Here is a 21,095-nt window from a genome sequence, read left to right on the forward strand (position 1 = left end):
TGGCGGCGCAATTAGCGGCGGCGAGGCCGCGCAGTACTCAACCGAGACAGACGGTCGCGGATATGAGGATGGGGATGGGGAGCGTTATCGCGAGGCCCGTGACTGGGAGCGGTATCGTGAGGCCCTTGGCCGCCCCCGATGAGCCAAGCCACAACAACACAGAGGATGAGAAAGAACGGGAGAAGCATGCGAGGGAGCGATTGCGAAAGGAAGAGGAGGAGGAAAAGGCGCGAATGGATGAAGAGGTGAAGAAGGAATTGGAGAGGATGGAGCGAGAACTGGAGGGACACAGGCAGCAGCAAGATCAGGAACGATTGCGCAAGCAAGCAGAGAAGCTAGAGCGGGATACGAAAAGGGAGGTCGAGGCAAGAGAACGCGAACGGAAGGAACGCGAGGAGGAAGAATGCAAGGCGAAGGAGCAACAGCAGCAAGAGGAGCAACGACGGAAGGAGGAGGAGGAAGCAAAGCAGAGACAAGCGCTGAAGAGCGAAAAGGAGCTCGAGCTGGAGAGCAGACGACTCGAAGATGAACGTCTACACAAGGAACGCTTGCAAAGAGAGGAGAAGGCGCGATTGTGGAGGCTGCGAGAAGAGAACAAAGCGGCCGTAAAGATTCAAGCCAGATGGAAGGCATCGCACGAAAAGCGAAAATTCCAAGTGATGCGTACGTATCGCGGTCAGCTTGAAGCGATCTTCCATTGGCTCTCTTATTCACCCGTCCCTTCTACAATAACAGGGAAGATGAACTTGTATCGGACACAAGTGGCCCAAGAGATCCTCTCTACAGAAGAAAACTACGTCAAGACGCTGCGCGAAGTCGTAGAGGTACACCACCTGTTCTGTTTCCGGTCACAAAGCAGGCGAGATTATATTTTATATTGATTTACTTATTTTCATATTTCAATGTGATCAGCACTTCGTGAGGCCGCTCAAGGAAGCCGTGGCTCGCGGCAAGCCCATAATCTCGAACGATGAGATTAAAACGATATTCTCGCACATCCAAATAATCTTGGGCTACAACGACGCCCTGCTCGAGGATCTGAGGAAGAAGACGAGTTCCTGGCATCCGTACCAAATGATCGGCGACGTGTTCCTCAAAATGGCCGCCTTCATGAGGGTGTACACCGACTACGTGCGCAACTTCAACGACGCGCTCGCTATGATCCAGGTGCGTTCAATCACTCCCGTTGCGATCTCAGCGCGCTCACTTTCCTGTTGTTTTTGTTTCTTTCACCAGGAGTGTAAGAAATCACCAGAGTTCCTGGCCTTCTGTAACGACACCTACCCGAAGATGAGCGTCGTTCAGGCAGACCTTTCCTCGTACCTCATCACACCTGTACAGCGCATCCCTCGATACCAGGTTCGTACTCTCTCTTCACTCTCTCTCTCTCTCTTGGGCTGCTGGGCATTGTTCCGTGTTCGAGGCTAACGCATGAACTACTCCAGCTCCTTGTCCGAGATCTGCTCAAGCACACCTGGAAGGAGCACAGCGACTACGACAACCTAGAACAAGCGCTGCAGCAGATCACGACGACTGCCATTTACGTAAATGACAAGCAAAAGGAGGCCGAGAACATCCAGAAGATGCTGAACATCCAAGGCAGCTTGTACGGCAAGAAGCTTGTGGTGCGTGCACCTCCACCAGCACACCTTTTCGTCTCATATCGTTTGGTGACTAACTTGGCTTGTTCATCAGAATTTGGTGGACCCTCAACGCCGCTTCATCAGGGAGGGCTCCCTGGTCGAAATCAACCCCAAGGGCAAGGGCAAACCGCGGTGGTTCTTCCTCTTCACCGACCTTCTGGTCAAGTGCAACATGTCCAACACCATGAAGAAGAAGACCTTCAAGAAGGGGTCCGGCGCCCCCACCTTCGAGTATGTAGAACAGATCCCTTTGGAAGGTTGCGAGCTGGTCAACACCGCCGACGAGGGCGACAAGAAGCACAGTTTTCAGGTACCTTATTTTGTCTCCCTCTTCTCTCCACCATTGTACACTGACCTGTTTCCCTGCCAGGTCGTGAGCTCACCACCAGGCCTCTGGCTCTGTGCCTCCGCCGAGGAGGAGAAAACCGAGTGGATTAAGGACCTGAAAGAATGCATCAAGTTGCTCAAAGAAAAGAGCGACCTTTATGATGGTGCGGCCACCCGCTTATTTCCTGCTGCCTCTCTTCTTCGAGCCGTGAGCTGTACCTCTTAACTCTTTGTCATATCACAGAGCACGCCACCAAGATCGCGTCCCAGCGAGCAGCGGCGGCGAAGGCTCTAATTTCGGAGCAGTACACCGGCTACCGAGTCAGGGGTTCCTATACTTCAGCGAGCGGCGCCAAAAGAGCCGAAGCAAGGTATCCCGCTTGGAACCTTTTTCCTTCCCGTGTGGCAGGCACTAAACCCCACTGCTCTCCAGGAAAGGATCGCTGGGCGGGAACAATCCGATGGAGCTGCCAGACGAAGACACAGACTTGGGCAAGTCTTCTTTCCGATCCCTCTCTGCGCAGGAGCGCTTCCAGCTTGCCAAGCAAGCCGAGCAGCGGTATCGATACTCCCCCACATCAAGGGTTTGGTGGTTGGAACCCTGATTCTCAAGCTCGGTTGGCTCTTGTTAGGCTGGGCTTGCTTCTTGAAGAGGAGAAGCTGCAGGAGCAGAACAGGTTGGAGGCCGGCTATGAGAGGGTCAGACAGTTCAAAGACAGCATGGGCAAGAGATACTCGAACGCCTCCGAGGATATGAGCTCGATGGACGGCAGCGACTGCGATGAAACTCTCGACAGTAGCGATAGTAGCTTCATCTCAGATCTGAACGAAGGCATCAACACGGAAGCGACCTCCGGTCGGACTAGCCGTGTCGGCTCCTTCGAGGAGAGCGAAGGGTACGCAGAGCTGTGTGGGCGATTATGGTAATGGACGTGCAACTCATCACACTATTGCTGCTTTTCAGATCCCTGAACGACAGCGGGTCCACTTTCATCCAGCCCGGCAAAAGGCGATTTGCCAGCATGAAGGTACACCATGCCCACAATAAGGTAATTCGACACCGTGGACGGCTTACCTGCGTGACGCTTCTGCTGTTCTAGAGGGAACATTTCCGAGGCGCGGGCGGGTCGTCATCGCCGAAGTCTAACTCGCTCCCAGCTTCGCCCAAAGAAGATCGAGAAGAGGGTATGCGCTTGGTGTTCCCTACTGCCGCCACTGCAATGATTGACGCCTCTCTTTCGCGCCTGCATAGCTCCACTGGCCGGGAGCGCGACGAAGCTCAACACCGACGCGCCAGCCGCCGGAGCACCAAAGACGAGGAAGTTCGCCAGCCTCAAGAGGGAGGATTACCGCAGTGCACGCGCGTCTCGATACACTTCCTCGGGACCTTCGTCGATCGGATCGTCGGGTACCGACCTCTCAGCGATGACCGACGATGCAACGCTGGACAAGGAAGAGAGCGACGTGGTCATTCACGAAGACGCCGCGCCGACACCGCTCGCCGCCGTTCTGGAGAAGGAACGACGGAAAACGAAAACTAACTACGCAACGGGAAGGCAGAGGTACCCCTCAGTCCACTCCAAGGACCTGCCGGCCGGCGGAGATTTTGGCGACGTGGCGGACATGCTCACGGAGCTGAAGAAGGGCAAGGCCGACAGCTCTCTCGGCAACAGCAGCACGATGGCCGGTGCCGCGGCCTCCGTCGCTGCGGGAGGCGACGAGAGCAAGAAGAAGATCAAGAAGAAGAAGAAGTTCAGCTCACTCAGGCCCCTCGAGAAGAAGTCCTCTGCCGCGCTCGTCGATGGAAGCAAGGAGGAGTTCGAGGAACCGGTCAAGAAGTACAGCAGCATGAAGAGGGACGACTTCAAGGCCCACTCTGCCGCCTTCGGTGCGATCGAGCTCAAGGACATGGTCGCGGTGGCGAGGCCTGCCACGGATCGGGACCCGATTCCCTCTTCCACTCCCAACGGGGGCGGTGCGCCGAAGCGACGATTTGCCAGCATGAAGCGGGAGAATTACAAGAACTTCAAGCAGCTCAGCGCAGACTCGGAGCGGGAATTCGACGACGCGGCCGACGACGCCAAGCAGTAACAGCAACACCACCCTCGTCGTGCGTGTAGTGTATTAGGGGTACGTTCCGTCCTGTGATTGCGCGCCTCTATCGACTTCGTACGCGCGCTGAGATTGACCCCTTTCTCCCTATGGTGGGTTGGTCCCGCAGCTGTGATGGAGTGTGGGTCGGGCAAACCGATGGCTTGTCTGGCCGGCCACCTCTACCGTGGTTCATCCCTCCTACTCCTCTCTTCTCCTCTCTATCTCTCTTTATTTATTATCTTCTCTTTCTCTTTTTCCCTCTCTCCACTTCTTTTCCTATGTATTATATTCGACCTACTGTGTGCTCTCCGACGCGAGACACGGTGGCTCCAGCGTGATGTATGTATACCAGGACTGCCACTAAAAGCTCACGTGCCTTCAACAACATGTTGTTGGTTCGTTTTGTAGCTGCGCCGTCTCGACCCTTCGCCCTTCGCCACAAAATAAGGTAAGTTGCCGACAAATATGGAAAGTGGAAAAAGTGGTGGTACACGTGTCCCTCTCCCTCTCGAGTTGACCGCGACGTTCAAAGTCTTCTTCCAGAAGGAAGACAACACAACGCCAGACACTCACTCGCTCGGTGTGTGAAAGTGGAGCGAAGGAGGAAGAGGGCCAGGTGACACCTGGAAGGAGGGACAGAGTGATATATAAATCTAGAGATTCACGATGAGCGACAAGGAAGCCAAGAAGAAAGAGAAGGCCGATCAGAAGGCCGCGGCCAAGGCGTTGAAGAAGGCCGACAAAGAGAAGAAGAAGGAGCAGCTGCTGCTAGAAAAGGAGAGGAAGAAAAGGGCAGGCTTCTTCGCGGCGAAGCGTTCGTCCACCACCAACTTCACCAACAACAATGGTAGGCTGCCCCCAAGAGCGACTGGTAAGATGATGGTAAGAGATTAATAGCTATTCCTTGCACCTAGCACCAGCGTCAGGGGGCAAACCTCTGAGCGCTCTTGAAAGGGCCTTGATGTCGAGGCCTGGTGAACAAGAGCTCGTTGCCAAGGGCGTCATCAAAGCTACACGCAACAGTATGTCCCCCACCACAATATCCTTCTGGCACCCCACCACACTGACCATCTTCTCGCCGTCGTCATCAGTTCCCGTTTTTGGGGTCCCCCTGCCCCACGTGATGTACATCACCTACACCCAGTTCCAGCTCCCCCTGCCCGTACTTCACGCCTGTGAATTTCTTCGTTCAGGCAATGGTATCCCCCCCCCCAAACGCACCAACAAGTTCATAGGTATGGCAATATGTTGATCGAATCGTCACGTGGTGGAATGGGCCAGGCCATCACTTGATGACGGAGGGCATCTTCCGAGTTCCGGTTCGGCGGAAGAGGTGAACAGCTTCAAGGCCAAGTACAACTTAGGTGCGCACTGCAACACTGGGCTCTCCGCAAGCTCGTTGCCCCTTGCATTACAAACACTCGTGACCCGGTGGCGACAACTCGACTCACGGATGGTTGCAGGAGAGGATCCTAAGTTTAGTGAATCTCACGTCCACTCGGTGGCGAGCATGCTCAAGCTCTACTTCAGGTAAAACCAACCCACTCACCTCGACCCCTCACCGCGCGCCCCCCTGGCCTAATCAGTTGTGCTTGGTCCGTGAAGGGAGCTTCCGGAGCCCCTGTGCACGTACAAAGGCTATCAGCTGTTTTGCGACAGCCAGAGGGAACCCGACGCGGAGCAGGGCAAGGTGATGCTCATGGCGGCCCTCGCCGCTCTACCTCCCGTCAACCGAGCTCTCTTCGCTACCGTGACTCGATTGCTCAAGGACGTGGTTCGTTTGACCCTCCCAACTAGGACTAGGCGGGCGTCGCTGTGCCCATGGTGGGATGCTGACGCCAACGCGCGCTTCATGGCAACAGGCAGCGCACGAGAAACTGAACTTCATGTCTCCCGACAATTTGGGCATCGTGTGGGGACCCACGCTCCTGCGAGAGGAGAAGGAGAACTTCATGAGCATGGATCTCCCCGTGTCGGTCATCATATCTCTCATCAAATACTGCGACGAAATCTTTGTTGGCGAGGTGCGTTTCTCTTCTCTCCTCCTCTTATCTTCCTGTATGCCCAACGACACTAACAATGCAACGATGCGGGGGTACCAGGAGAAATTGGAGCTCAAAGCAGCATCCCAGGCCATCATCCTGCACACTGCTCCATCCCACACAGCGGCGGAGATGAGCGACAGCAGCGGGAGCCTGAGCGTGAGCAGCATGCCCCGGTCGCCGGCCACCCCGGACATGCTGGGATCGGGAACGCAGGAAATACACCACCCGCACCCACTCCCGCAACCTCCCCCCTTCCCCAGGTTGCCCTCCGACTTCGGCGTTGGCATCCGCTCCCCCGATTCGGGAGGGGCCGACTCGGACAGGACTGGGGTGAGGCCCGGCTTCGGTACCTGTCCTGTATGCCGTGCACTGTTCGTGTTTGACCCACCATTCAACGTCCGTCCAACAACACAGGCAAGATGCCGGGTCGCTCCTCTTCATTCAGTTCCCGGCACGGTGATTCTTGTCCTCTACCGGCCGTGGGCTCTGGATCATTCCCACTCCCCAGAAGCGACTCGCCCGGTCCCACGTACGATGAAGATCCATGCTCTATATGTTGTTACTCGAGCTGGTGTTGTGCTGGCGCGTTCATTCGCTCGCTCGCTCGCTCCTCTCTCTCTCTCTTTCGTCTGTTTCACTCATTATTGCCCTTGCTTGTGCAGCGAGCCTCCGGCGAGGATCTACACGCCGCCAATGGTGCCCGGCGGTCTGGCCGCAGCTGTGGCGAGGAGGACCAGCGACATCGAGGGCACGCCCACGCCCCTACGCGTGGGCATAGGCATGTCTACGCCGCCACGCCGGGCCCTGGGCAGCCGGCGAGAATACTCGGAGAACGACCTTCCCTAGAACGAATGAACAGCAACCAACGCCAACGCAACTGACCAACGACCAACCGACTGACGAACACTGCGCACGAAGACCACGACGACGACGATCAAGCGACGCGCACCCAAGATGGTGATGATCGCTCCAGCGAGGGGAGGTTCCGTCGCGGTCTTCATGTCCACCTGCCGCATAGCGGATGGCTCCGTTACAGAAGCGACTTTTTTTTAATCACCCGCCTCCCAACCTTTTCGAGTGCTCACTCTTAACCTATCTCAGCTGCCAACCCTACATGCGCTTCACACCTTTCGTGGCAGCGGACCTGCAGTTTTAGGTCCGAAGATCGGTATTTCGGTCTGGACCGGCACCCTTTCTTTTGTACCGGACTTACTTCTGGTCCGGTTCTTGTGCAGGTGCCCAACGAAAGCGGTATCAGGAAAGGACGGGGAGTGTGGTGGAGCCGTGTCACAGTCTCTAAGAAAGACTGAACGCATGTCATAGGGAGCCACTTGCAAGTGCATTCGTCTCTGTGTATAAAGTGAAGCCAAACCACGCGAGCTGGTAAAGACCATACGATCACAGCTCCCAACAATGTCAGCGTTTGGTATCTCCAGTTCCTTCCAGTTCTTAACGTGCAACTGCGTTCTGACCCAGCGTTGCCGCAGATGAAAACTACTATGTGGGAAACCTCTTTCGAGGTGAAGAGAACCTGGACTACTACCCGCAGGTACACCCCGCCGCCAACGCCGACCGAAGGTGTGCTGTCCCAATTCTCTTCCCCTTTGATAGGTCGCTGCGCCAGGCTATGGGCCGTATGGCTATGCCGACCCTCAGCAGCCCGGTGGGTACCTTGCCGAAGTGCCCAAGCCGCAGCAGGCCTACTACCCGCCGCCGCAGGGATACGCGGCTCCTCAGGCGTATCCTCAAACCTACGGCCAGCCGCTGCAGAGTCCCGGCTACGGTTGGCAGCAGGGGGGCGGCTATCCGCAACCTGCGTATCAAGCCCCCAGGTCCTACATGGAGCAACAGGTACGCCTCACATCCTCTCCATCCCCCAGCTGAGGTGGTCTTGACTTGGTGTGTGTGTGGCAGGCTGTTGCCACGCCCACTTATGAGGAATACGAAGGGGTACGTCGTTGACGCCCGCACTGACGGAGAGACGAAGAACTGATGGTGGCTTTGTGCTGCAGCCGAGAGCAGAGAGCATGCCCACGGAAACCCAGATGCGGGGCGGGCACCACGACCAAAAGAAGAAGAAGGGAGACGACCACCACACCTCGCTGAGCACGGGCTTACAGGCGCTGATGGGCGCAGGCAAGCTCTTCAGCACCGGCGTTGATGTGTTGGCCGCACTCAACAACTTGACTTAGTCCGTGTTCTTTACACCGCCCTTTTTGCCTTTTTAAGACGTTTTTATTCTTTTAGCTGAGCTCAGCCCAATCAAAGGCGGTCTTTGAAACTAAATACAAAAGTTGATGTGCTGCCTTCTCTCCTCTCGTCCTGCCAACACACGTCCGCCAAGTCTACGCCAAGAGGCAAAGAGGGAGGGTCCAGCGGTGGTAGTGGAGCCGTGAATCGAATTCGCTGAGGCTGATGGGCGCAGTTCGAGTGGAGCTGCTCCTGCATTCAGACGGCTTTCTAGTGCCGCTTCAACAGGGTCAGCGAATCAATCGGCTTGGAAGTAGGAACAGCGTTTTGTACGTTTTCAAAAGACCACGCCATTGCCACACAGATCCCACTACTACAGCACCATGACCTCCACGGGTACTTCGTCCTTCTTGCTAAGTAAAAGTGTAGTAAAGGTAACACCTTCAATCACTCGCAGAGAAAAGCTACGACTTGAACTACCTCTACAGGAACGAGGAGAACCTCGATTGGTACCCCCAGGTAAACGCAGTCGCAGCCGCACTCACCTGCTACGCCCCGGCTAACCCTCCATCCCCGTAGGTTGGGCCTCCCAATCCATACAGTCCGCCCCAGCCTCCCGGTGCGTTGCTCCCTTCACGACTGTCCTGAACCATGTCCCCTAAACCTGTAGCAGTAGCATCAGGCTATCGACCGTACGGGACCGACTACCTTCAGCAGCGGGGAAGCTTCCCAAGCAAGCAGTCCACCTACCCTCCGCCTCCTCAGCAGCAGAGCTATCCTGCCGGCCAGGCCTACCCTCCGCCTCCTCAGCAGCAGGGCTATCCTGCCGGCCAGGCCTACCCTCAGCCTCCGCCGCCGCAGCAGCCGAGTCCCGGCTACGCTTGGCAGCAGGGCGGCGCAGGAGGTGGTGGCTATCCGCAGGCTCAGCCGCCACCGCCACCACAACAGCAACAGCAGGGCTACGCTGCCGGCCAGGCCTACCATCAGCCTCCCCAGCAGGGCTACGCTGCCGGCCAGGCCTATCCTCCTCAGGCGCCGCACCCGCCGCAACAGCAGCAGCAACAGGGCTATCCTGCCGGTCAGGCCTCCCCTCAGCCTCCGCCGCCGCCTCCGCAGCAGCCGAGCCCCGGTTACGCTTGGCAGCAGGGCGGCGCAGGCCTCTATCCTCCCCAGGGCCAGCCGCCAGAGTACCAGGGCTACGCTACCGGCCAGGCCTCTCCTCCGCCGCCGCCCCAGCAGCCCGGCTACGTCCAGCCTTGGCAGCAGGGAGGAGGAGGCGGTCTCTATCCTCCCCAGCCACCTGTGTACCCGACTTATGCGCCGCAGCAGGTGCCCTCTCCCTTCTCATCCATATCTGCCACCAGGCATTGATGGTGTTCTGAGACGTGGACAACAGGGTACCGCGGCTCCGCTCTACTCCCAATCTTACGTGGACCAGAGAGTGGAGACCGTATCCACCAACCCCCAACACCCGGAGCGGAAGGCGACGAAGACGAAGGAGACCAGGAGCCGCTCGTTCTCGCATGGCCTGCGGGGATTGTTCCACAAGGAGAAGGAGGCCGCCGCCGCTGACGGGACAGCCCCCGCCTCGATCGAAGTGCAGAAGGTGCAGCTCAAGAACGCCAGAAGCCGCTCGCTGTCGCAGGGACTACGGACCCTGTTCCGCCCCGAGGACCACAGCAAGGCCGCCGCAGCCGCAGATGATCAGGGACTGGTCGCGGAGGAAACTCTGGTGGTACACACGACTGAAACAGCAGCGCAACCAGAGAGAAGCGGTGGCGGCGAGGAGCACGAGGAGAAGAAGGAAGAGAAAAAGCATAAGAAGGCAGACTCAGCGGCAACCGGACTCAAGGCCCTGACGGTCGCAGGCGAAGCCCTTCACGCCCTCGACCTCCTGTCGTCTTTGACCTTCTAATAAACGTAAACTTGGATTGCTCTCTTCAAGCTTCCATACTTTCGGTCGAAACGCAACCCACCAATGGCACTAAGAGATGAACAATAAAAAGAGAACCAATTGGTAAATACAAGGGCGCCTCCAAGGAGCTCTGTGGTGGTCGTGGTGGTGGTCGTCGTTTTCACTGCAGTGATGAGAAGGACAGCTTCTTGCGGGGTCGGGTGGGCGACGTGACCGAGCCGCTGCCGTTGGGGTGGAGCGAGGGGGTGACCGCCGATGTGAGCCGTCGGGCGAGACCGTCGTCGTCGCCCCGCACGCCCGCCGGCGTGAGCAGGCCGTCCATCACCGTTTCGTCCATCTCGCCGGCCGAGAGCAGCGACAGGCCCATCTGGGGCGCCTCCTTCCGTCGGCCACCGCCGAAGCCAATGGCCGGAGACGCGCAGAAGGTGTCCCACTCCTTGGCCTCCCGTTCCTCGTCGTCGAGGCCGAAGAAGATGTCGTCGACCACCGTAGTCGTCGTGGTCGCGTTGACGGATGACGATGAAGAGGAGGCCTCGGCCGACGACAGGTCGCCGATCAGTTCGTCGATGCTCTTCACCTCGCCCTCGAAGGTGTCTTCCAGATACTCTTCTTCGCAATCGGGGCGCTGGATTGTTGTATCCGCTTCCTCGTCATCCTCGTCGTCCTCTTGCTCGCCGAGTTCCTCCTGCAGATCCGCGAACAGGTCGTCGTTGCTCGAGTGTCTGCTGGCGGGCACGTGGTCGTCGTCCTTGCCGTCACCTGGCCAGCAGTGGGGCAAAGAAAGGTGGCAGGTCAGCAAGCGTGTCACCAATCACAAGGAAAACAAAGTCTAGCTCTGGAAGGAAAACAGGCTGTACCGTTGGGTGGCTTGAAAGTGATGTCGAGGACGGAATAGTCGCCCAAGGCCGTTTCGTCGGCGCAGTGGCTCTCATCTTCTTCAGCTTCATCGGCGGAATCTCCAAGCCCGCCGGCCTTGGCGATCTCGGCCTCCATGTTGATCTCCACCACGTCTTCGTCTTCCTCCTCGTCGCCGTCGATGGAGACGTCTTCCTCTTCGTCTCCCTCTTCCTCGGATTCGATCGCCATCGACCAATCCACGTTCCCTCCTTCCTCCTCCTTCTCTTCCTCGTCACTTCCTTCATCTTCGTTTGCCAAGGTCGTTTCGCCGACCTGCTCGACCTCAGTTTCCTTCTTATTTTCTGCGTCCTCATCGTCGCCGTCATCGCTCAGCCCGACGTGCTCGGTCACGGCCATAGTTGCGTTCAATTCCTCCTCGTCCTCTCCCTCTTCGTCGCTCTCGAGTTCGCGCAGGTCGAAGCCGAGCGAGACCCGCTTCTTCTTGACCTCGTCTCGCACACTCCCCCGGATCTCCACCGAATAGTCATCCGGCGCGAAGGCCTCTTCAGGCTCGGCCTCGACCTCGGCCTCCGCGTCGCCGTACTCCAGCTCGGCCTCCTCCAGCTCGTCAAAATCTGCTTCGCCGATTTCATCGACCTCCTCTTCGGCGCCATCGTGGTCAACGTCTCCGTCTGCGGCATGTCTCAGAGCGGTGATGTTGGTCGAGAATTGCTGCGTGCGGCCCAAGTCGCCGTCTTCGAGGTCATCGAGCGCCATGGAGAGGTCGTTGAGGGCGTCTTCTTGCCACCCCTTGTCCTCGCGCAGGATGTTCGAAGTGAGCCTGTCGGCCATCAGGCTGATGAGCGCATCCTGGCGCTCCACGGCCGCCCCGAGGTCATCCTCTAGAGGTTCGTCGTCGTGCTCGAGGTCGTCGAGCTGTGCGAGCACATCCTCATCGCCGAGATGCGCGAGCGCGTCCTTGTGCGAGTACGCGGCGGCGAAGGCGGCGCAGCTCTCCAGTCCAGCGGGCAGCGGAGTGGAGGTGGCCTGCAGGAAGGAGTCCTCCTTCATTAGCCACGCGTCCTCGTCGTCCTCCATCTTGAAGGCCGGCTTGAACGGCTGCCGCTCGGGGCCGGTGCCCACTGTCCCGCTGCGGGCCGGAGCGAAGGAGTCCATAAACGAGAGCGGGTCGGAAGCGAAGGGGCTTTCGGCGGGCGAGGAGGCGGGCGAAGGGGAGCGGAGAGGCGCGGGAGCGCGGGAGGCGAACGGGGGCAGGATTCCGCCCGGCCGATTGAGGTACGAGATGGTCGAGGCAGAGGCGCCCTTGCCGGGTCCACCGAACGGCGAGAAGAGGCCGAGATTGAGCGTGAACTGGGCCGTCATCTCGCGCATGGGGGACAGCTCCAACCCACCCACGTGGCCGTCGGCCATCCTGCCCCATCTCTGCTGCTCGCCGTCGCTGCTCGATCCGCTGGTGTTAAGCGGCGACGAGAGCACGCCGCCGCCGTTCGGCGAGGCCTTGTCCTCGTCGGTCAGCTTGCTGCGCGAGAACATCGCCTTCTTCATCGCCACGGTCGAGCCGCCTTGAATGCGTAGAAGGGTCAGCGCTGGACGGAGAGTGCACGCACCACAATAGCAGCTCTGGTACGAATTCGCACGTACCTGCAGCCCTCCCCGATCCGATGCTGAGGCGGGGCCTTCTCTGCTTGGCGGCCCGGTGGATGGAATCAACCATCCGCTCCTGGTCCTCGCGCTTTGGCAGCGGAGTCGCGCCGACCTGGGCGGGCATGTCTGCGGTCTCGTCCTGGGCTTCGTCCAGGCATTTCTCGAGCGCGAGATCAGGCGTAGGTGGCAGAAGTTCAAACCCGGTGCTGTTGTGTGTGAAGCATGTGATCTCTTAGCAATGAGCGCTATCGACGTGGTACTGCAACGCACGTACCTGGCGTCGGCGCTCCCTCGCGAGGGGGTTTGCAGTCCCAGTGGTCTGCGAGAAGGCGTGGCAGGAACTGATAGAGGCGCGTGTCAGGATAACAGCAGTTACGTGAAACAATAACGGCTGGCTTACCGGTGATGCTCGGCTCTGGTGGGAAGAGTTTGCGTAGCTCTGTCGTCTGTTCCTGCAGAGCGGGGAGCTCTTCGTTGAGACTGTTGTTGAACGCTGAGAGGGCGGAGAGGCGATTTTGATGGGCATCCAGCAAGTTCGTCAGCATGGGCGCATCCTCTGTGAGTTGGCTGCCTGCTGCCAACACACAGAGGAAAATATCATAAATGAGCACAATCACCACACCAACTAAACGCACATTCAGATGGCGTGGTACCGTACCAGCATGTGACCGCTCTAGAAGGTGGTTCGACTCGATCCGTTTCTTCACTATCGACAGGGACAGGTTCCACAGTTTGATGAGTGTGAGAAGATCCAACTGGTCGTCTCTGAGCGGGTTGACCGAGAGCAGCAGCTGGCACTCTTGGTAGCTCAGCGTCTGTACGGCCGTAGACGCAGCTTGCGCGGTGGCGGGCGAGACAGGGGAGCACATGGACGACGACAGCAGCTGCTGACGGAGCGACGCCAAGTCGCTGTACATATCCGCCTGGTTCAGCGCGAGCTTGCTCGATTTGCCCGATGCGATGTTGTCCAGCATATCTAGTAGGGAGAGAACTGGCATTAAGCGTGCTCTAAAGGCTAAAGGGAGTCAAGGATAACGCCACGCACCTCGGTTGGCGGTATTCTCTTCGTGATACTTGGAGAACAGACCCCACACACGCTTAATCTGTTCAATCTTCTTTTGCCTCTTGTTGATGTAATCTTCGCTCTTCTTCTCAAAGCCCGCCAGGCGCTTGCGTTCTTCCTTCAATTTGTTCTGGAGATTGTGCGTTTGCTGGTGAGCAAACACGATCAGCGAGCCGGGTCATTGAATGGTGCGTACCATCTGCTGAGTAAGACTCCTGTACTCGTTTTCGAGGTCCCGCGCGCATGTGCGCCACTCACCCTGCACTGCCACGACGGCTTGCGCATGTGACAGGAACCGCTGCCTCTGGCGCTCAATGAGATGCTGTGTAAAGAGAGGAGTCAGCGCCATGCCACAAGGTCGGAAGCCTATGTCGCGAGACCTTTGGTGCTTTGGCGATGACACCGGCCAGCTTGTAGGTGCCGGCATCGATCAGGCGCTTCTGCGGAGGCGCGGCGGACGGGTACTTCTTGACCAGAGCGCCCCTGATCGCCGCGACGGAGAGATGCCAGAGAAGGGTGTAGAATCTGGAAGAGTCGAACTGCCGGTCAGCAGGTGGAGTTTGCTGCTTTGAAGAGGAGCGTACCTAGTGCCGACGCTTTGGAGATGAGACAGTCGAAATGTTCCAGCTGGGATCTCTCCATCGTGCTCAAGCTCGGTGATGAGATTGTTTGCGGCCTTCTTGTAATCGTTGAGGTTATTTTTCATGTCAAGAGTCGGCCAGCAACCTTTGAATGCCTTCAGATGAAGAGAGATGTTAAACAATTAATTTTGTAATGGCACTGGCAACGGTGCATACCTTCTTCGTTTTGTCCCTGTTGATTTGTCGAAGCAGGTAGTAGAGGACCACTTGCATGCCCTTGGTGCTCGCTTGCTCGAACATGTCGGGATGGAAAGAAACGGCGTACACTTTCTCATTCTCGATTGGGCAAAATCCCAACAGTAGCATGTTCGCCCACCAGATGTCCTTCGGGGAGACAGCCGTCTTCAAAATCCGTCTCGACTCTCGTCCGACGACGTTTTCTTTGTTCTCTTCATCGGGCAGGGCCAGCGTGGTGTCCATCTCTCTACTCGAATCGTGCGTTTGTGATCTGCTTGGCGTGGTTCACAGTTTTGGCGCCAAACGGGGAAGACCGGACGGAATAGACAGAATGGTGAATCTGCAGTTCCAGGCCAGGCGCCCAAAGTTGTGGGCTTCGCTATTTTCGACAGCACGCGACCATGCAGACCATCCGAGAGGCAGCTGAGCAGGAAGCCAGAAAAAGATCGGAAGCACAAATGGCGTCAACATCTGCCCCCCTGATCGACGCGATCAATGGCTTCGCGGCTCTCAAGAATGTCGAGGCGATCGCGTCGTACATAGAAAGCAACAAGCAGGCCGAAGCCTTCCTCGGGGCCACCCCCGAGGATAAGAAGGAGGTAAATTAAATTAATTTTAATTCATTCATTCTCAATTCGGATCATTTAGTGCTGGGACAGTCCTGATTAAAGATCTTTCGACTGCAGATTGAGAAGTGGCTGGCATTCGCCCGCAAGGAGCTCGGCGACACCTCTGGTGGCTTCGAAAAGGCCAAGCACTTTGGTAAGCTTGGCAAATTGCACAAGCATCTCGTTCCCCGGGTGTTCCTGGTCTCGAACAACCTGACGGCCGCTGATGTTGCTGTTTATGCTGCCCTCCTTCCTCTTGTGGTACGTCCCTCTTGTGCCACAATCTTCGCCACTCATCGTGATACTGATTTCGCTTGTCAACACAGCCCGGCCTTGACTCGCACACCCAGTTCAGTTTTGCTGGTGCGGCTCGCTGGTTCGACTTTATTCAGCACCACCCTGCTGTCCGCAGCGCCGGTGTGCCGATTGTGGAGCTCGACCTTAACTACCCCCTCAACCCCGTACGCTCCCTTCGCCAAGTCTGCTGTAGAGGTGGAGAGTGTCGAAGGACGTTTAGCTAAACCCTCGTATGTTCTCCAGAAGCCGCCCAAGAAGGAAGAGAAGCCCGCTGCTCAGGCCAAGCCTGCGGCGGAGCAGGCCGCGGAGAAGAAGCCGGAGGGAGCGGCTGAGGCTGGTAAGGCCAAGGCACCCAGGCAACCCAAGCAGCCCAAGGGCCAGGCTGCTGGTACGATACGATTTGTCAGCTCACAGTAGCGCAATGCCTGCACGTATAGCTGACTCTCGCTTGTTCCTTAGCTGCCGCTGCTGGTCCGGCTGTCCCCGATATCGTCCGTCTGGACATCAGGGTGGGCAAGATCACGAGCGTAAAGAAGCATCCTTCCGCTGACAGGTACTCGCCGAGCTGCGTCTTTATACTTGCCCATTTTGAGTTGTCCCGACTGACCTACTCCAATCGGCAGCTTGTACCTGGAGGAGATCGATCTGGGCGAGGAGAAGGTGCGCCAGGTGGTCTCGGGTCTGGTCAACTTCATCCCCATCGAGCAGATGCAGGTATGACATTGCCTTTGTGCCCACCACAGTGCCAGAGGGCTTCGGTTGCTTACTTTTTTTTTGCTTTCCGTAACCAACCTTAGGACGCCCGCGTCATCTGCCTGTGCAACCTCAAGCCGGCCAAGATGAGGGGTATCGAATCGCAGGCCATGGTGCTCTGTGCCTCGAACGCCGACCACACGCAGGTGGAGCTCATCAAGCCTCCGGTAACACTCCCTCTTGAGCTCCTCAGCTAACGGCCAAGTGGTTGATGGCTGACCGTTGCGGCGAACCAACCAACAGGAGGGAGCCAAGATTGGCGAGAGGATCTTCTTCGGTGAAGGCTACGAGGGCGAGCCGGACAAGGAGTTGAACCCCAAGAAGAAGATCTTCGAGGGCCTGAAGCCGGTACCTGCCGCCCTCTTCTCCGAAACATCACGCCATGTTGTGCGTTGGGCTGCTTACTGATCCCAACTCTTATTCTCTTTATTGTGGCGGCGCAGGATCTCTTCATCAACGCCGACCTGGTAGCGTCGTACAGGGACAAGGAGAAGCAGAAGGAGCTGGTCTTCCTCACTTCCGCCGGCCCGTGCAAGGCCACGTCGCTCTCTGGCGGCTCCATCTCGTAAGCAGCGTTGGACTCTCGCTCAAAACAAGAACGAATCCTGTGGTGCCACGCGTTGCTTGCTGGTTGGTAGGGATTTTATCTTGCTGCTTGTCGTCAGAATTTCACCAGGTTTGCCAGCCCGAATGTACCCGCTGTCGGCGTGCGGGTGTACGCCAACAGTCCGAACACTGTGCCCTTGTGTTGTGCAAGCCCCACCAGCAAGAGTACATCTTTTATAGCTACATTTATAGTTTATATTTGTAAAATGGACCTCCACCAGAGGCGCCTCGCCCCAACTGCGGGCCTGGCACTGGAAGACGAGCTCGAGCAGGCACACCACTCCTGCCACCCAACAGCGCACCGCCGACACAGCAAGCCCAGTTTGTGGGGACCCAAGCCGGCCGGCCGTACGCTGGCGGTGTACGTCGCCCTCCTGCTCGCCTGTGGCGCCCTCTGCTGGCTCGTCACCACCTACAGCGGCCGGGTGCCCGAGCCCGTGCCCGCCGGAGCTCCGCCACAGTTATTCTCCGAAGGCCGAGCGCGGCTTCACCTGGAGCAGCTCATCAAGCAGATAGGCTGGCGTACGCCCATCTCCTCTCCCTCGTCATGTTGTGTGGTGTGGTGCGTTGCGGTTCGCCTTTCTCGATTCAGGGAAACTGTGCCGCCCAGACGACAGGCAGCGCTGATGCCTCCGTGACGTGCAGGCCAAGCTGGCACGCGAAACAACGATGTTCTCACGGTCAACTGGTTGCTTGAGAAGCTCAATGCCGTGCAAGAAGAGGCCAAGGTAAGCAACAACAACAACAACTACGAATCGGGCGAAGGTGGCCGCTCACTCTCACTTGCGCACATCTCCGCCACACATCAGGCGATCGATGGTGGGAGACGCCTGCTGGATATCGAGCTGCAGAGCGGCTCGAGCGCATACACGCTCTATTTTGTGGACGCCTACATCACCAACACATATTCCAACATCACCAACATTCTTGTTCGCGTGCCTGCCCGCAACAAGCCCGTCGGTACCGCTCCCGCGTTCACGCCATCACTCACTCACTGTTTCCACCGCCACGACTCACGGGCTAGTGGTCCCTGCGCCTGTGCCACAGATGCCTATTCGCCTCTCCTGCTGATCAACTCCCACTTCGACTCCGGCGTCGGCGCAACCGGCGCCTCCGATGACGGCGTGGCCACCGTACGCTGCCAGCGCCTTAGGGTCCCCTCCCTCTCTACCTACTCACACCGTTCTCTCTCTCTCTCTCTCGGGCTGCTGCCCTCATGAAGGTGGCGTGTCTGGAGATGGTGCGGAACCTGGTCTACGAGCCGCCGCTCGATTACGACGTGCTCTTCCTCTTCAACGGAGCGGAGGAGCCTCTCCTCCCGGCCTCCCACGCCTTTGTCACCCAACACCCGCTCGCCAAACGGTACTCGCTACGCTTCCGCTTACCCTTCACCCTCACTCCTTCGTCGCGTACACTCATCACTCCAGTTCACGACAGAGTGAAGGCGGTGGTGAATCTCGAAGCCGCCGGCGCCGGCGGGCCTGCGCTCGCCTTTCAGATCGGCTCGGCCGACCTCGCCTACGCCTACGCCAGCGTCGTTCCCTACCCGCACACCATGGTCACCGTACGCCTTTCGTTCCTCCTCTCCCCCTCCACTCCCCCACTTCGTATACTACTGAGCGCCGCGGCCTATCGTCTTACTCTCTTCCCTCTTCTCTCTCTCTCTCTCTCTCTCTCGCTCCGTCGGGCAGGCTGCGGAGATCTTCCAGTCGGGGGTGATCCCCGCCGACACGGACTACCGCATCTTCCGCGACTTTGGCGAGATCCCCGGCATCGACATGGCCTTCTACCAGAACGGGTATGGGGCCGGTCAACCACTACGCACCGACTCTCGAGAGTCCACTCTCTCCGTCACTCACTCACACCCAACGCACTCTCGTGTCGTAGATACGTGTACCACACTCCGCTGGATGACTTGGACGTGGTGACGCCCGGCAGCATCCAACACATGGGCGGCAACACGCTGGCGCTGGCGCGGCACCTGACCGACGCGCAGGCCTCCGACCACCTCCTGGCCAAGCCGCGCGACAGCTCCAGCAGCCGAGCCTTTTACTTCAGCCTCTTCGGTACCCACTTTTCCCTTCTCTTCCTCCTTTCTCTGCTGATGGACCCTCGGCCTGACCGCCTTGCTTGGCCGCGCTCACGCCAGGCTGGTGCGTGGCCTACTCCGCGCTTTGGGGCTTCGTGGCGAACGTCGCGGCTGCGTGCTTGTGCGTCGGCTTCAGCTGGCGCGCGATTCGTGAAGGGGACCGCACCAAGCTGCGCCAGATGTACGTCGGCATGCTCCAGGCCGCGCTGGCCGGCGTGCTTTCATCGGTCCTCACCGGTACGTGCCCACCCGCTATTCTCTCTTTTTTTCTTTTTTTTTGGCTCCGAGCGCACTCTTCGCTCATACAACTCTTGGTCCCCGTCAGCGCTGGTGCTGGGCAACGTCCTGGGCCATCCCCTGTCATACTTTTCCGCGCCTTGGCTCGGCACCACCCTGCACTCGGCCGCGTTTGTGCTGGGCTTTCTCCTGGTGATGGTACGCCACGTCACCATCATCTGCCACCCATTTTCTTGAAGCGCTGTGCCACGACCTCACCATCTACGCCTTACTATTGTTTTCTGCAGCGACGAGTCTTCACCGCAATCAACAACGTCCACCAATACGGGTTCGTAATTGTCCTGTCGACGACAATCTTTCAATCGAAACTCTTACCTTTCGTCCACATATATGTGTGTCTGCAGCAAACCGGTGGAGGACCACACGATTCTGACCGAAGCGACCGAGGAGCTGGCGGTGCACGCCGGCATGCTCTTCTTCACCACCATCTCCCTGCTGTTGACCGCCGCTGGCGTCTTCACTTCGTGGTTCTTCGCCGCCCAGAGCCTGTTCCTCGTCGCCGCCCGGGCGTGGCAGCTGCTCTACCGGTCGGCCATCCTCCCGCGCCTCCGCCACGCTTCCGCCGACCACCATGATGCGATCATCGGCTCCGGCCCGCGCGCCCAGCGTGTGCCCGCCCACGGCCTCCCGCACTGGACCGAGGCCCCCGCCAGCGCGCTCTTCTACGCCCTCACCGTCGCCCCCACCGCGCTGCTCACCCTCCCGGCCTACCAGGTGGGCCTCGACATGATCCTGCCCCTGCTCGGCCGGGCCGGCGTGGCGGTGCCGCCCGACCTGGTGATCGGGGCCATCACGAGTCTCATGGCCCTGTGCCTGCTGGTACCGGCCGTGCCCGCGCTGATCCGGGCCGGCAACCTGCGCTACGCCATCCGCATCGCCGGCGTGGTGCTGCTGGTGCTGATCGTCGTCGCGCTCCTGTCGTTCCCCTACGGCGCCGCTACGCCCAAGCGGCTCATCGCCCAGCACACCTACCACCGCCCCGTCCAGGTCCTCCACAAGACAGCCACGACCACCGGCCTTCCCACCACGCCCGACGACCAGGCGGCCAAGATCGCGGACATGATCGCCAAGTTCAACGCCGAGGACCGCAGCGGGAAGCCCGACGCCGACGACAGCTTCGTGCTGCTAGGCTCGTTCGACTACATCCCGGCCGACGTGGTCTTCTCGGGACTGGACGGGCCGCCGCCCTCGTTCAAGAAGGCCGAGGACGTGCTCTACAACTTCCTGCCGGTCTACCCCTTCCAGCCCTTCATGAGCGCCGTCCAGCTTCCGGCTGCGGCGCCCGTCGGCCCGGGCCTCTTCTCCTCGGGCCGCATGGAGCACCCCACCATCCGCGTCCTCAAGGACGAGTTCCACGCCTCGACCGACATCCGCACGCTGGTGCTGTCGTTCGACTACTCCGGCTTCGAGATCTCCACCCTGCGGCTCGACGCCACCGACAGTACCACCACCCTCAGCCTCACCTTCGACCGAAGAATCATTTTTGTTTTCTATAGAATGCTAACCTGCGTGTGATTGGGTGGCTGCAAGGTCCGCTGTTGGAGTGGGCCTTTTCGTCGACGGAGGACTGGCGGGCGGGCAAGGTGCCCCACTTCTCCACCCCGCCGCCGGCGGCGCGGGGCGACTACTTCATCCGCCACATCGGCGGCTACGGCACGCGCGAGTGGGTGGTGCTCCTCCGCATGCGGGGGCTCGACCCGGTGCGGCTCGACACCGCCGGCACCCACCTCCGGATGACCCCCGAGCTCGAGGCCCTCAGCCGCATGCTGCCCGACTGGGCCACCTCCTACTTCTTCTACTCCGAAGTCACCACCTGGATCGTCGAGTGATCATCACCTCTTTCTCTTT

At 58.8% G+C, this 21,095-nt stretch overlaps 9 protein-coding genes across 9 annotated transcripts; 8 read left to right on the top strand and 1 right to left on the bottom strand.

Annotated features, from left to right (window-relative positions):
• Positions 1 to 68: 68 nt before the first annotated feature.
• ACA1_367190 (RhoGEF domain containing protein) lies at positions 69 to 4,061 on the top strand (the record flags this gene model as incomplete). The annotated part of the gene is made up of 13 exons (XM_004336051.1): positions 69 to 663; positions 736 to 824; positions 913 to 1,167; positions 1,237 to 1,359; positions 1,446 to 1,625; positions 1,696 to 1,953; positions 2,014 to 2,134; positions 2,215 to 2,341; positions 2,404 to 2,529; positions 2,603 to 2,866; positions 2,935 to 2,998; positions 3,071 to 3,155; positions 3,223 to 4,061. The coding sequence occupies 13 exons, from the start codon at positions 69 to 71 to the stop codon at positions 4,059 to 4,061; spliced, it is 3,126 nt and encodes a 1,041-aa protein (XP_004336099.1).
• A 669-nt stretch (positions 4,062 to 4,730) lies between these two features.
• Positions 4,731 to 5,401, top strand: ACA1_367200 (uncharacterized protein; the record flags this gene model as incomplete). The annotated part of the gene is made up of 4 exons (XM_004336052.1): positions 4,731 to 4,911; positions 4,979 to 5,086; positions 5,156 to 5,226; positions 5,300 to 5,401. 4 exons carry the CDS (start codon positions 4,731 to 4,733, stop codon positions 5,399 to 5,401), a joined length of 462 nt encoding a protein of 153 aa, XP_004336100.1.
• Positions 5,402 to 5,574: 173 nt separating this feature from the next.
• ACA1_367210 (RhoGAP domain containing protein) lies at positions 5,575 to 6,955 on the top strand (the record flags this gene model as incomplete). Its single annotated transcript, XM_004336053.1, has 6 exons — positions 5,575 to 5,594; positions 5,670 to 5,838; positions 5,927 to 6,088; positions 6,167 to 6,455; positions 6,555 to 6,638; positions 6,828 to 6,955. The coding sequence occupies 6 exons, from the start codon at positions 5,575 to 5,577 to the stop codon at positions 6,953 to 6,955; spliced, it is 852 nt and encodes a 283-aa protein (XP_004336101.1).
• A 567-nt stretch (positions 6,956 to 7,522) lies between these two features.
• On the top strand, positions 7,523 to 8,301 carry ACA1_367220 (uncharacterized protein; the record flags this gene model as incomplete). Its single annotated transcript, XM_004336054.1, has 5 exons — positions 7,523 to 7,563; positions 7,586 to 7,658; positions 7,721 to 7,960; positions 8,024 to 8,059; positions 8,122 to 8,301. The coding sequence occupies 5 exons, from the start codon at positions 7,523 to 7,525 to the stop codon at positions 8,299 to 8,301; spliced, it is 570 nt and encodes a 189-aa protein (XP_004336102.1).
• A 381-nt stretch (positions 8,302 to 8,682) lies between these two features.
• On the top strand, positions 8,683 to 10,214 carry ACA1_367230 (uncharacterized protein; the record flags this gene model as incomplete). Its single annotated transcript, XM_004336055.1, has 5 exons — positions 8,683 to 8,695; positions 8,757 to 8,808; positions 8,902 to 8,918; positions 8,982 to 9,628; positions 9,696 to 10,214. 5 exons carry the CDS (start codon positions 8,683 to 8,685, stop codon positions 10,212 to 10,214), a joined length of 1,248 nt encoding a protein of 415 aa, XP_004336103.1.
• A 473-nt stretch (positions 10,215 to 10,687) lies between these two features.
• ACA1_367240 (uncharacterized protein) lies at positions 10,688 to 12,639 on the top strand (the record flags this gene model as incomplete). The annotated part of the gene is given in 5 exon segments (XM_004336056.1): positions 10,688 to 10,804; positions 10,816 to 11,005; positions 11,065 to 11,945; positions 11,958 to 12,038; positions 12,055 to 12,639. The coding sequence occupies 5 exon segments, from the start codon at positions 10,688 to 10,690 to the stop codon at positions 12,637 to 12,639; spliced, it is 1,854 nt and encodes a 617-aa protein (XP_004336104.1).
• ACA1_367250 (uncharacterized protein) lies at positions 12,529 to 14,840 on the bottom strand (the record flags this gene model as incomplete). The annotated part of the gene is made up of 9 exons (XM_004336057.1): positions 12,529 to 12,922; positions 12,991 to 13,057; positions 13,117 to 13,287; positions 13,375 to 13,692; positions 13,762 to 13,927; positions 13,976 to 14,101; positions 14,160 to 14,304; positions 14,364 to 14,515; positions 14,577 to 14,840. 9 exons carry the CDS (start codon positions 14,838 to 14,840, stop codon positions 12,529 to 12,531), a joined length of 1,803 nt encoding a protein of 600 aa, XP_004336105.1.
• Positions 14,841 to 15,055: 215 nt separating this feature from the next.
• On the top strand, positions 15,056 to 16,824 carry ACA1_367260 (tRNA binding domain containing protein; the record flags this gene model as incomplete). The annotated part of the gene is made up of 9 exons (XM_004336058.1): positions 15,056 to 15,196; positions 15,284 to 15,466; positions 15,532 to 15,666; positions 15,746 to 15,890; positions 15,962 to 16,055; positions 16,126 to 16,216; positions 16,300 to 16,422; positions 16,499 to 16,603; positions 16,699 to 16,824. 9 exons carry the CDS (start codon positions 15,056 to 15,058, stop codon positions 16,822 to 16,824), a joined length of 1,143 nt encoding a protein of 380 aa, XP_004336106.1.
• Positions 16,825 to 17,067: 243 nt separating this feature from the next.
• On the top strand, positions 17,068 to 21,076 carry ACA1_367270 (peptidase, M20/M25/M40 superfamily protein; the record flags this gene model as incomplete). Its single annotated transcript, XM_004336059.1, has 13 exons — positions 17,068 to 17,383; positions 17,507 to 17,589; positions 17,671 to 17,821; positions 17,909 to 17,994; positions 18,084 to 18,223; positions 18,299 to 18,425; positions 18,553 to 18,659; positions 18,749 to 18,927; positions 19,011 to 19,187; positions 19,276 to 19,385; positions 19,475 to 19,515; positions 19,592 to 20,688; positions 20,778 to 21,076. 13 exons carry the CDS (start codon positions 17,068 to 17,070, stop codon positions 21,074 to 21,076), a joined length of 2,913 nt encoding a protein of 970 aa, XP_004336107.1.
• Between the last annotated feature and the right edge of the window lie 19 nt (positions 21,077 to 21,095).

Source organism: Acanthamoeba castellanii (assembly GCF_000313135.1).
Source record: "Acanthamoeba castellanii str. Neff unplaced genomic scaffold scf7180000084641, whole genome shotgun sequence".
Lineage (NCBI taxonomy): Eukaryota > Discosea > Longamoebia > Acanthamoebidae > Acanthamoeba > Acanthamoeba castellanii.